Consider the following 11,412-nt stretch of genomic DNA (forward strand, 5'->3'; position numbering starts at 1 on the left):
GTAATAAAAGAGAATAAGGAACTAATTACAATTTTTGTGTTGATATTGTTAAACTATCAAACAAACAACAAGTTTACTTGACCCACTTCCTGGGAAACTTATCAAGGAACTGTTTGTAATATTAGGACCATCAGTGCTAAATATAAACTTATCACTTTCCTCTGGCACTGTTCCCCTAGCATTCAAAAAAGCGGTTATTCATCCTCTGCTCAAAAGACTTAACCTCGATCCTGACCTCATGGTAAACTACCAGACCGGTGTCCCACCTTCCCTTTATTTCGAAAATCCTCAAAAAAAATTGTTGCACAGCAGCTAAATGAACACTTAGCGTCTTACAATCTCTGTGAACCCTTTAAGTCCGGTTTCAAGGCAAATCACTCTACGGAGACAGCCCTCGCAAAAATGACTAATGATCTACTGCTAACGATGGATGCTGACGCGTCATCCATGTTGCTGCTTCTTGATCTTAACGCTGCTTTCGATACCGTCGATCATGACATTTTATTAGAGCGTATCAAAACACGTATTGGTATGTCAGACTTAGCCTTGTCTTGGTTTAACTCTTATTAAGGCTGCAGCTAACGATTATTTTTCTATCGATTAATCTATAGATTATTTTTTCGATTAATCGGTTAATCTATAGATTATTTTTTCGATTCATCTATAGATTATTTTTCCTTTTACCGATTATTTTTTATTTTATTTTATTTAAAATGAAGATGAAAAAATAAAAGTAGGCCAGTTTTTTCAAAAGGCATGGCTTTTATTTACAAAAAAAAAAAGTATGGCCACTCAGTCAACATTGACAACAACATGACAAAATATTCTGTAACAATGTAAACATTTAAAACTTTTAACATTTAACAAAATTAAAAGTAGCTTATTTGCTTTTTAATGTGCAAATATAAAAGTAAACATCCAGTGCAAATCTTAATATTCTGCAATAGTATAAGCATTTCAAAAGTAAAAGTATTGCTTATTTTGCTTTAAAATGTGCAAAAATAAAGATAAACATCCAATACAAAAAAGTGCAAAACGAAATATTCTGTAACAAAAGTGTAAACATTTCAACAAAAGTGAAAGTATTGCTTATTTGCTAAAATGTGCAAAAATAAAGATAAACATCAATACACAAAAGTGCCAATCTAAATATTCTGGAGCACTGTAAACATTAAGTATTGCTTTTAAAATGTGCAAAATAAACATCCAGTCCAACACAGTACACAATAACCAATTCTACTCATTCCAGTGAGTGACTAACAGTTGTAATGAAGAAAGGTTAGCATGTCTACTTGCTTTGCTTCTTTTCTTGTTTACAATATTCCCAGCAGCTGAAAATAGGCGCTCAGAAGGGGTCGATGTGGCTGGAACTGAGAGCTAATTAGCCTTCACCTCAAGCCAGGACTGCGAGTGAGCTGAGCTGCAGTTTAAGTTTCTAGTAGGTCAACGGGCTCATAGTGATGTTACTAGTAGTTGACTGGGAGGTGTTTATTATCATTTGGGGAGAGTCCGCTGCCTGATGCTCACCTGCTAAACACCTATCTGCTCCACGCTGAAGCGCTGACTACATGCGCTCTGAATACGCACTGCTGATTGGCTGATAATGCTTCGTGTGTACCAATCAGATGGTTGTGTGGGTGGGACAATGCTGCGTGTGTACCAATCAGATGGTTGTATGGGTGGGACAATGCTGCGTGCTGAGACAGAGGCAGCCGCAGAAGGAGCAAAGCAACTTGTTAAGACTTTAGCAGCTAAAGTTAGCTTTAGCTTAGAAACTCGTTCGGTACACCCCCGTACCGAACCGAAAGCCCCGTACCGAAACGGTTCAATACAAAACACATAACGTTACACCCCTAGCAGATACAAATGACACAATCATGTTTTTGTGTAATGATGACAACGTATGCTAACGCGGACGATTGACTAGTTGATGGTTGATGGTTTTCTTTTCAAATGTTCGTTCATAGCCGTTGTGCTGCTATGATAGGCCATTTACGCTCGACACTGTGCATACAACAACATTATTGGGCTGTGTATTGAAATACTCCCACACTTTTGACGACTTTTGGCGTGCGTTTTTCCCCTCGCTCGCACAGTCTGCTTTGCGCTCCGCCATGACGGTAGTGTGACGTAATTATGCGACGCGTCGACGCACAAAAACGGCGTCGACGTATTTACATAACCGATGACGTCGACTACGTCGACGCGTCGTTTCAGCCTTAACTCTTATCTTACTGACAGGATGCAGTGCGTTTCCCATAACAATGTGTATGTTGAGATAAGGTGCAGAGTTTCACAGGGTTCGGTTCTTGGCTTTGCACTCTTCGGCATCTACATGCTGCCGCTAGGTGACATCATACGCAAATACCGTGTTAGCTTTCACGGTTATGCTGATGACACCCAACTCTACATGCCCTTAAAGCTGACCAACACGCCGGATTGTAGTCAGCTGGAGGCGTGTCTTAATGAAATTAAACAATGGATGTCCGCTAACTGAATTTCAGTGCCCCTCCCAAAAATCTCCCGGGTCAACCATTCTCCCGAATTTCTCCCGATTTCCACCCAGACAACAATATCGGGGGCCTGCCTTTAAGACACTGCTTTTAACGTCCTCTACAATCTGTCGTCACGTTTACTTTTCCTCCATACAAACAGCTTGCCGGCCCAGTCACATAATATATGCGACTTTAACACGCACACAAGTAAATGCAAGGCATACTTGATCAACAGCCATACAGGTCACACTGCGGGTGGCCGTATAAACAACTTTAACACTGTTACAAATATGCGCCACACTGTGAACCCACACCAAACAAGAATGACAAACACATTTCGGGAGAACATTCGCACCGTAACACAACACAAACACAACAGAACAAATACCCAGAATCCCTTGCAGAACTAACTCTTCCGGGACGCTACAATATATACACTACCTACAACCGCTACCACCAAAACCCGCCGACCTCAACCAGCAATGCATCATCAGAGAGGGCGCTCAGCATGGTTAGAAAGATAGTGACAGAGAATAGAACGAGGATGAACAATTCAACCCTAAACTCACTCCTTTCCTGCAAATTAAATTTCACAGATGCTGCCCTTACCTATGCTCCTTCAAAGGCTGTGCTACTGGCAGCAAAGCATTGCACTTTCAAATACAACAATGAATAGAGGAGTGTTATGTGTGTGTATATGTGTTAATAAATGAACACTGAAATTCAAGTATTTATTTTATTTTTATATATATATATATATATATATATATAATAAAATAAATATATATATATATATATATATATATAGCTAGAATTCACTGAAAGTCAAGTATTTATTATATATATATATATATTAGGGCTGCAACAACTAATCGATTAAATCGATTAAAATCGATTATAAAAATAGTTGCCGATTAATTTAGTCATCGATTCGTTGGATCTATGCTTTGCGCATGCGCAGAGGCTTTAAAAAAAAATAAAAATAAAAATAAAAATATATATATATTTATTTATTTTTATTTTTTTAAATAAACCTTTATTTATAAACTGCAACATGTACAAACAGCTGAGAAACAATCATCAAAATAAGTATGGTGCCAGTATGCTGTTTTTTTTCAATAAAATACTGGAAAGGATAGAAATGTAGTTTGTCTCTTTCATCCGATTATTAATCGATTAATCGAAGTAATAATCGACAGATTAATCGATTATCAAATTAATCGTTAGTTGCAGCCCTAATATATATATATATATATATATATATAAAAGAAATACTTGAATGTCAGTGAATTCTAGCTATAAATATACTCCTTAACCCTGCCCCCGCGCCCGCCCACCCCGACCCCCCATCTCCCGAATCCGGAGGTCTCAAGTTGGCAAGTATGGTTACTACCCACCGCTGGATAGGAAGTAGATTAATACTATAGCTGATATGGCTAAATCAGGGTAAAAAATATGACAAGATAAGAAGAGCTATTGTCATGCAAAATGGAGCTAATGATCTTTTAGCTTACATTTTTGTAGATATCTAAATAGTACCAGACAAAACAGATAAACAGAAAGTGACAAATCTGGTTCCGCTGCAGCTTCAAGGCACTTTCAAATGATGCTAGTGTTTCAATATCATATACTGTATGTTTAAGAAGAAACAGGCCTGACAAGTAAAAGTACTAAAACAAATAAGGTAGCAGCCCAAATACACTTTGTTGCCAGGTTACAAAATGCTTTCTTCAGTGTGAATGTTCAAGCATCCTTTTCACACACACATACACCACTCACCGATATATGGAAGACTTCCTGCGTGTCATCCAGCATCTGCACCCTGATGGAGACTTTTCGCCCTGGTGGTTGCACAGGAGGACGCATGCCAGGCTCAAGGGTGGACACCCCGAAGCTTTCGGCGGCGCCCAGTCTCTGGCCGGCTGCAGATGGCCTGTCTGCTGGTTCGACCATGGCGACGCTCCCTGCTCTCGATCTGCTTCCAGTCTGTCGTGGAAAGAAAAGACGGGATGTTTTCCTTTGTGTCTCTTTTTTCAAAATTAAACCAGCTCTGACCTTTTCAGTAAGCCACTTTGTGTATTTTTAAATTCTAGTCTTAAATAGCAGGCATATTTCTCTCAGGCATTTCCGCTAACACCCAAGCTCCTACATGGGCCCTCACCCTAAATTACACTGTAGTAAGTTTTAGGATTCCTTTGGTGTCTTTTGCGGGTGGGTGTTGGGAAAAAAACATGAATGTAAAGCCGCAGCAAAGAGGAGTGAAATGCTTATTAATTAGACAATTATTATCCTTATTTCTTTCTTTTATGGAAAGTCTGCATTCAAGAAGAGTAAACTAGCCCTGGAAATGTGAGACAAATTTTGTTTGTAATCAAGTAAGTATCAAAACCTCAACAAATTTACAGTCGTTACGAAGTCTTCATTGGTGAATGACTAATGCAACAAAAACGGAGGTCGTGCCCACATGAATGCGGATATAAAACTAAGGATGGGTACTTTTGACATTTGAATTCATACAGAACCAACTCCCGTGACCTGGCAATCGATACCAGTACTCAACAGTACCAATTTTTGGTAATTTTGCGTGCGTTCACATAAAAAAATATATATAAATAAAAAATATATATAAATAAATATAAATATATATATATATATATATATATATATATATATATATATATATATATATATATATATATATATATATATATATATATATATACCGTATTTTTCGGAGTATAAGTCGCTCCAGAGTATAAGTCGCACCGGCCGAAAATGCATAATAAAGAAGGAAAAAAATACATATATAAGTCGCACTGGAGTATAAGTCGCATTTTTGGGGGAAATTTATTTGATAAAACCCAACACCAAGAATAGACATTTGAAAGACAATTTAAAATAAATAAAGAATAGTGAACAACAGGCTGAATAAATTTACGTTATATGACGCATAAATAACCAACTGAGAACGTGCCTGGTATGTTAACGTAACATATTATGGTAAGAGTCATTCAAATAACTATAACATATAGAACATGCTATACGTTTACCAAACAATCTGTCACTCCTAATCGCTAAATCCGATGAAATCTTATACGTCTAGTCTCTTACGTGAATGAGCTAAATAATATTATTTGATATTTTACGGTAGATTTATCAGATTTAATTTTTTATTATTTATAGCAGGGGTGTCAAAAGTGTGCCCCGGAGGCCATTTGCGGCCCACAGCTAATGTTTTAAAGGCCCACGGCACATTCTAAAAATACTATTAAAATAAACAAAAACATAACAAAAGTGAAATAAAAAAGCTTAAAGGTTAAATGTAATTTAGAAAAAGATGCAATGTTGACTAATAAAACAAAGCTGTTTTTTTTTTCTTTCAAACTGTCATTGCTCAAAACATAATATTGAATCAAAATCAATGTTATTATGAATTATTGACCTATCCAAGGTTCCGATTACTTCACATCAAATATTCCACTAAGAAAAATGTTTTTGGTGGAAGATTTTGCAAATTTGGTAAATAAATAACCCAAAAATGTATATTTTGTTGTTTTCTTACTGTACCGAAAATGAACCGAACCGTGACCTCTAAACCGAGGTATGTACCGAACCGAAATTTTTGTGTACCGTTACACCCCTATGTGGCGGTGCGTCCCATTCAATTACATCAAGGGGAAACCCTAGAAACTATATCTGTATTCTGTGGACAAGGCCTGAGACGGCGTTTTTGCGCAACCCGACCAGTCCTGACTTGTGTGGAAGCTTCTGAAGTAGGGCAGATGAGACACGGTCTGAGAATACACAAAGACAACCCCCAACAACACACCGGGACACACAAACCTTTCAGCACCCCCCACCTCTGTCCCACACTTGATAAACCTCCGCCTCAGACAATAAATATCCTCCCAGACACTTGGTGACATCACGGCTGAGGAATGTTTCAGAAGACAGTCCTCACAACACACACACACACACACACACACACACACACACACACACACACACACACACACACACACACACACACACACACACACACACATTGAATCCAATGTTTTCAGCCAGTAACTTGCTGAAGCAGAAATCAAGACTTTCCTTTTTGCTCCTCTGTAATACACGCAGCTCCTCTTTAATATACTGTCAAATCAATATCTTGTTAACAATAGGAACCCAGCGGATTAAAAGGTCATGAGGTCTAAGACCCGGGTCGGTGTTTACCTTCTACCAGATGCAGCTGTTCCCTCTTCCTACTGCAAGGACATCTGAATGAACAGAATCGTAAATATTTACGTTCAGTGCTTTGAGAGATGTCCCTTTACATGGACAGTCTCTCTCAAAAGAGAGACTGTCTTCTGAAGACTAAGAAGAGTAAGTCATTGGTTTGATGCGACTGAATCAAAGATTCCACTAGCTGCTTGCATTACCCAATGATATTGTTAATGGGGATGGGCAATATGGCCTAAAATCTATACAGTATTACGATACATATAACAATATATTATAATAGAACCATTTCAAAATGAGTTATAAAAGTTTCTAATTTAGCTGCTGATGTATGCGGTATCATATGCCATTACCAATGGTATTATTCTCTCAAAACTATTATAAACCTACTGGCTAATTTTTACTGTTAATATCTAGTTCCTTTTTTATTGGAACATTGTTCTACCTATTGGCAACACTAAATTGGCCCTAGTGTGTGAATGTGAGTGTGAATGTTGTCTGTCTATCTGTGTTGGCCCTGCGATGAGGTGGCGACTTGTCCAGGGTGTACCCCGCCTTCCGCCCGATTGTAGCTGAGATAGGCTCCAGCGCCCCCCGCGACCCCAAAGGGAATAAGCGGTAGAAAATGGATGGATGGATGAATGTTCTACCTAAACGTGTGTTAAAATGTATTAAGCACTTATTCTTCTGTTGTTTGGATACTTTACATTAGTTTTGGGCGATACTATACATTTTGGTGTCGATCCAATACCAAGTAGTTACAGGGGCAGGATTGGCCATACCAATGTTTATACTAAAAATTGTCAAGATCATCAAATGATTAAATTTGTTCATCACATTTATAAATCAGACAAAACACATGTTGGCAGTGTAACAATATCATTTAAATTATTTCTACTATTTACTCTTATCCAAATTCTTCGGTTGTTGCCCTTAAAGCCCCCCCTGTGTCCCAGGGTCTTATTTCCTGATTTTGTAAACACTAACAAAAACGACAAACAGATTTTTATTATTATTATTATTTTTATTTATTATTTTTATTTTATTTATTTGTTATCATTTATATTTTGTGATCAAAAAAAATTTGATCTAACCCCTGAAATATCGACCCCATACTGATACTATTATTTACTTGGTATTGGTACTGTCGATATTTGTATCGACCAACCCACCTGTGTTTACATTCAAGAGCGCCAGTTTAGTGGTTAACATGGCTAATTGCATCCCCCTACAGTGTGTTCTGTAGCATGTTTAGCTATTCCTTGTCGCCTAATGATACTTTTAAGAAACATAGTTTATTTGCGGCCATGGAGTCGAGGATTGCTGACTTAAGGACGCTACTGAGCGTAGAGGATGTGGCCGTTTGCTGTAAAATTTGCGCGACACATCAACATGCCATCCTCAGCCAATTTTAAATTTTTTATATCGTCAATATTGCGCAACACTGATTGTTCTTTACCTGGATGATTCTGCGTAAATAATCTGCTTTTTTAAAAACCTTTCACAAAAGACCGTTTTCCTTTTTTTTTTTACCAGGAATTTTAAATGGGGGGGGGGGGATCCTCTCCCCACATCTGCGGTTCCCTCCAAGGTTTCTCATTGTAGCCCATTGGGTTGAGTTTTTCCTTGCCCTGATGTGGGATCTGAGCCGAGGATGTCGTTGTGGCTTGTGCAGCCCTTTGAGACACTCGTGATTTAGGGCTATATAAATAACCTTTTATTGATTGATTGATTAAAATAATTCTTAGTCACCTGCAGCACAAAGTTCCTAAAAATGTATTTCAATCAGGCCTCTAAAAGTACAGAGGGAAAGAACAACCTCACAAATTGGTACATTACCTAGATAAATTCGGTGGAAACGCGGAAAGGTTTTTGATGATAAAAGTTCCTGAAGCGTTGGAACATTATCACGAGTTACGGTTATTGTCTCTTTCAGTGTGAGCCTTCAAGGGAAAACGAGCGTAAGTTAATAGCCCTGTTTAATCAGTTGGCTATTACTCTGACAAACATCAGCAAGTCAAGCAGTAAGGTTTTAACACTTCAACATACTAATCAGAAGACTGCAACATGCAACGTTTTAAAGCACAAAGATGCACAGAAGTCAAAACAGTGTCCCGTATCAGTCACCATCATTCAACATTAGTGTCAAAAATGACTTTGAGCTCACATTAGTCGTTACTTTGACCTATTTCTCGGATCAGCAGGTTGAAGAACGGCAGTAGGGGGCGAGAGGGGAATACAGAGCGAGCTGGTCACACAGGCACAAAGGAAGCCACTGTGGGAGCTACTAGCACAAACGCTTTTCGGAGGAAAGCTCACACAGCCTTTGAACTGGTGTTTAGTTGAACATTTCCCAGGGGGCTGTCGGAGGGAAAGCCAGGCCCTGTGAATCCCCTATAATTGTGAAGCGTGTGTGTCTGCTAGGGTCCCACAAAATCTGGAAGTAAAGTGCTGCTAGTTGCACTTGACATGCAAGTGATCAAAACAACACGAACACTTTGAGTTGAAAGAGGTCATAAAAAGCCTAAGGCTGCATTCAGGCTTGTACTCTGGTACTCCCGTGTTCACTCTGACTCGAAGTGATAGTACCAGTCATGATCCCAAGATGGACCTCAAGTATTCTAGTGGTGATCCTTGATGTTTGTGGCCAGTCATGGTGTCCAACCTGACGCTGCATCCCAACCTATGCTTAGTCGTCTTGACTTAGATTGAAATAGCATCAAGATGTACTCTTCTCGCAGGAAGAACGAACAAAAACAGTCCAGTACTCTGGTCCGTCAAAGATACTTGGTTTGCACTTAAGTACGTTCAGTTAATGTTTACATTTTTTGTATTTTCTCAGTGACCTATTAACATTTGCATAAAGTCAGGCCTTGATTACGACATGTGCCTAAAGTAACGAAACTCACTAATTCAAAACAACATGGCGTTTTCCCAAGTTACCCACAATTGTAGGACTCTGTGATGGAATTTCACCAGCCTAGATGTAACAAAAAGAACACAATATATCCAAAAGGCTGCCTGGGTTCCTCAGTTTGACACAAGGATGGTTTTCGGCAACTCCAGAGAACTGTAATAAGCAACACCACCCCTTTGTGGAAAAGAGCCAGGTATTACATACACAAGAGATGAACAATGCTATAATAATTTGTAGTAAATAAATCTATTTTTTTACCAATTACATGAAATGTAATCATTTCTAAGCAGTTGGTCTGCACAAAAAATGATTGCAATCTCAAGTTACACTAACATGCAATCTAATTTCTAAATTACATTTTAATTAACGAGGCATGGTGTGTTGGCTCCGCTGTCCTGGCCAGCAAGTCATCATTCATTATTCATTATTTCATCAGCTCGCGGAGAAGCGACCAAATTAAATAATTTACTTTTCTTCTGACTTGTCTTTATAACTGTCCTTCCACTAACTCCCACGAAGAACGAAAGAGAGACCATTGAAAGCTTCCTTTCCTTAAATGTAAGCACATGGCCCTGAACATTCACGATATTTAGAGGTGAAGTGGAAACATGCAAGCACACACACACAGGTTAAAATACTAAGGTAAATAAAACTTCTAATATTAAAATCTGTGTAGCTGACAGGCAGAAAAAACATCCAACATGTGGCAGGTGAACTCGGATGGATGGATGGATGGATGGATGGATGGATGGATGGATGGATGGATGGATGGATGGATGGATGGATGGATGGATGGATGGATGGATGGATGGATGTTTGATTTCTTTGCTTAATCCAGGGGTCGGCAACCTAAAACGTTGAAAGAGCCATATTGGACCATAAATACAAAAAACGAATCTGTCTGGAGCCGCAAAGAATGAAAAGATGTATATAAGTCTTATAATGAAGGCAACACATGACGTAAGTGTCTGTATTAGCTATAATAGCCTACTATCAAAATTAGGCATGATGGTGCAATATGTACAGTACATACAGCTAGCCTAAATAGCATGTTAGCATTGATTAGCTTGCAGTCATGCACTGGCCAAATATGTCTGATTAGCACTCCCAACAAGTCAATAACATCAAAAAAGCGCACCTTTGTGCATTCCACACACAGCATGAAACTTTTGGTGGACAAAATGAGACAAAGAAGGAGTGGAAGATTTTACATGTAAACAAACGGTTGCGTCACAGTGAGTCCACACTATGGTGAGTTCAAGAACCCCCGAAACTAGTACAACAAAACGATGTTCACCAAAAACTCTCATCAGTGAAGCATACACACAAACATATTAAACAGTGGGCTTTCTAACAATTGGGAAGGTTTGTGTCATGTTTGCCCTCAAACAATCTTTTTTTAAAAATGCTCCAGGGAGCCACTAGGGTGGCACTAAATAGTTGAATGCTGCCCGAGGCTTAATCCATTCCATAATTTAGCTGTTAGCAAAGGAAAAGCAATAGATTAGGCGCACCTTTGTATAAGACGCAGCGTTCATAGCTTGGGAAAAAAGTAGCGGCTGCAGCCCACTGCTCCCCTCACCTCCCAGGGGGTGATCTTGGGTGATGGGTCAAAAGCAGAGAATAATTTCACCACACCTAGTGTGTGTGTGACAATCATTGGTACTTTAAACTTTAACTTAATTTATAGTCCGGAAAATACGACAATTGGGAAGCACTGGTATAGTATAACATTCATTTGGGACTGCAAAAACTTCAAGGGAACAAAACTCA

General features: G+C 38.7%; 1 protein-coding gene across 2 annotated transcripts in view; it reads right to left on the bottom strand.

Moving 5' to 3' along the window:
• The window catches only part of LOC133659413 (FERM, ARHGEF and pleckstrin domain-containing protein 1-like), a 90,995-nt gene that overhangs the window by 77,228 nt on the left and 2,355 nt on the right, over positions 1 to 11,412 (bottom strand). For both annotated transcript variants that reach the window (XM_062062181.1, XM_062062176.1), the window contains exon 2: positions 4,275 to 4,481. In XM_062062181.1, coding sequence (XP_061918165.1) covers positions 4,275 to 4,448 — 174 coding nt within the window. In that variant the 5' untranslated portion in view covers positions 4,449 to 4,481. The remainder of the gene's footprint in view (positions 1 to 4,274; positions 4,482 to 11,412) is intronic.

The sequence above is a fragment of the Entelurus aequoreus genome, linkage group LG01 (genome assembly GCF_033978785.1).
Source record: "Entelurus aequoreus isolate RoL-2023_Sb linkage group LG01, RoL_Eaeq_v1.1, whole genome shotgun sequence".
Lineage (NCBI taxonomy): Eukaryota > Metazoa > Chordata > Actinopteri > Syngnathiformes > Syngnathidae > Entelurus > Entelurus aequoreus.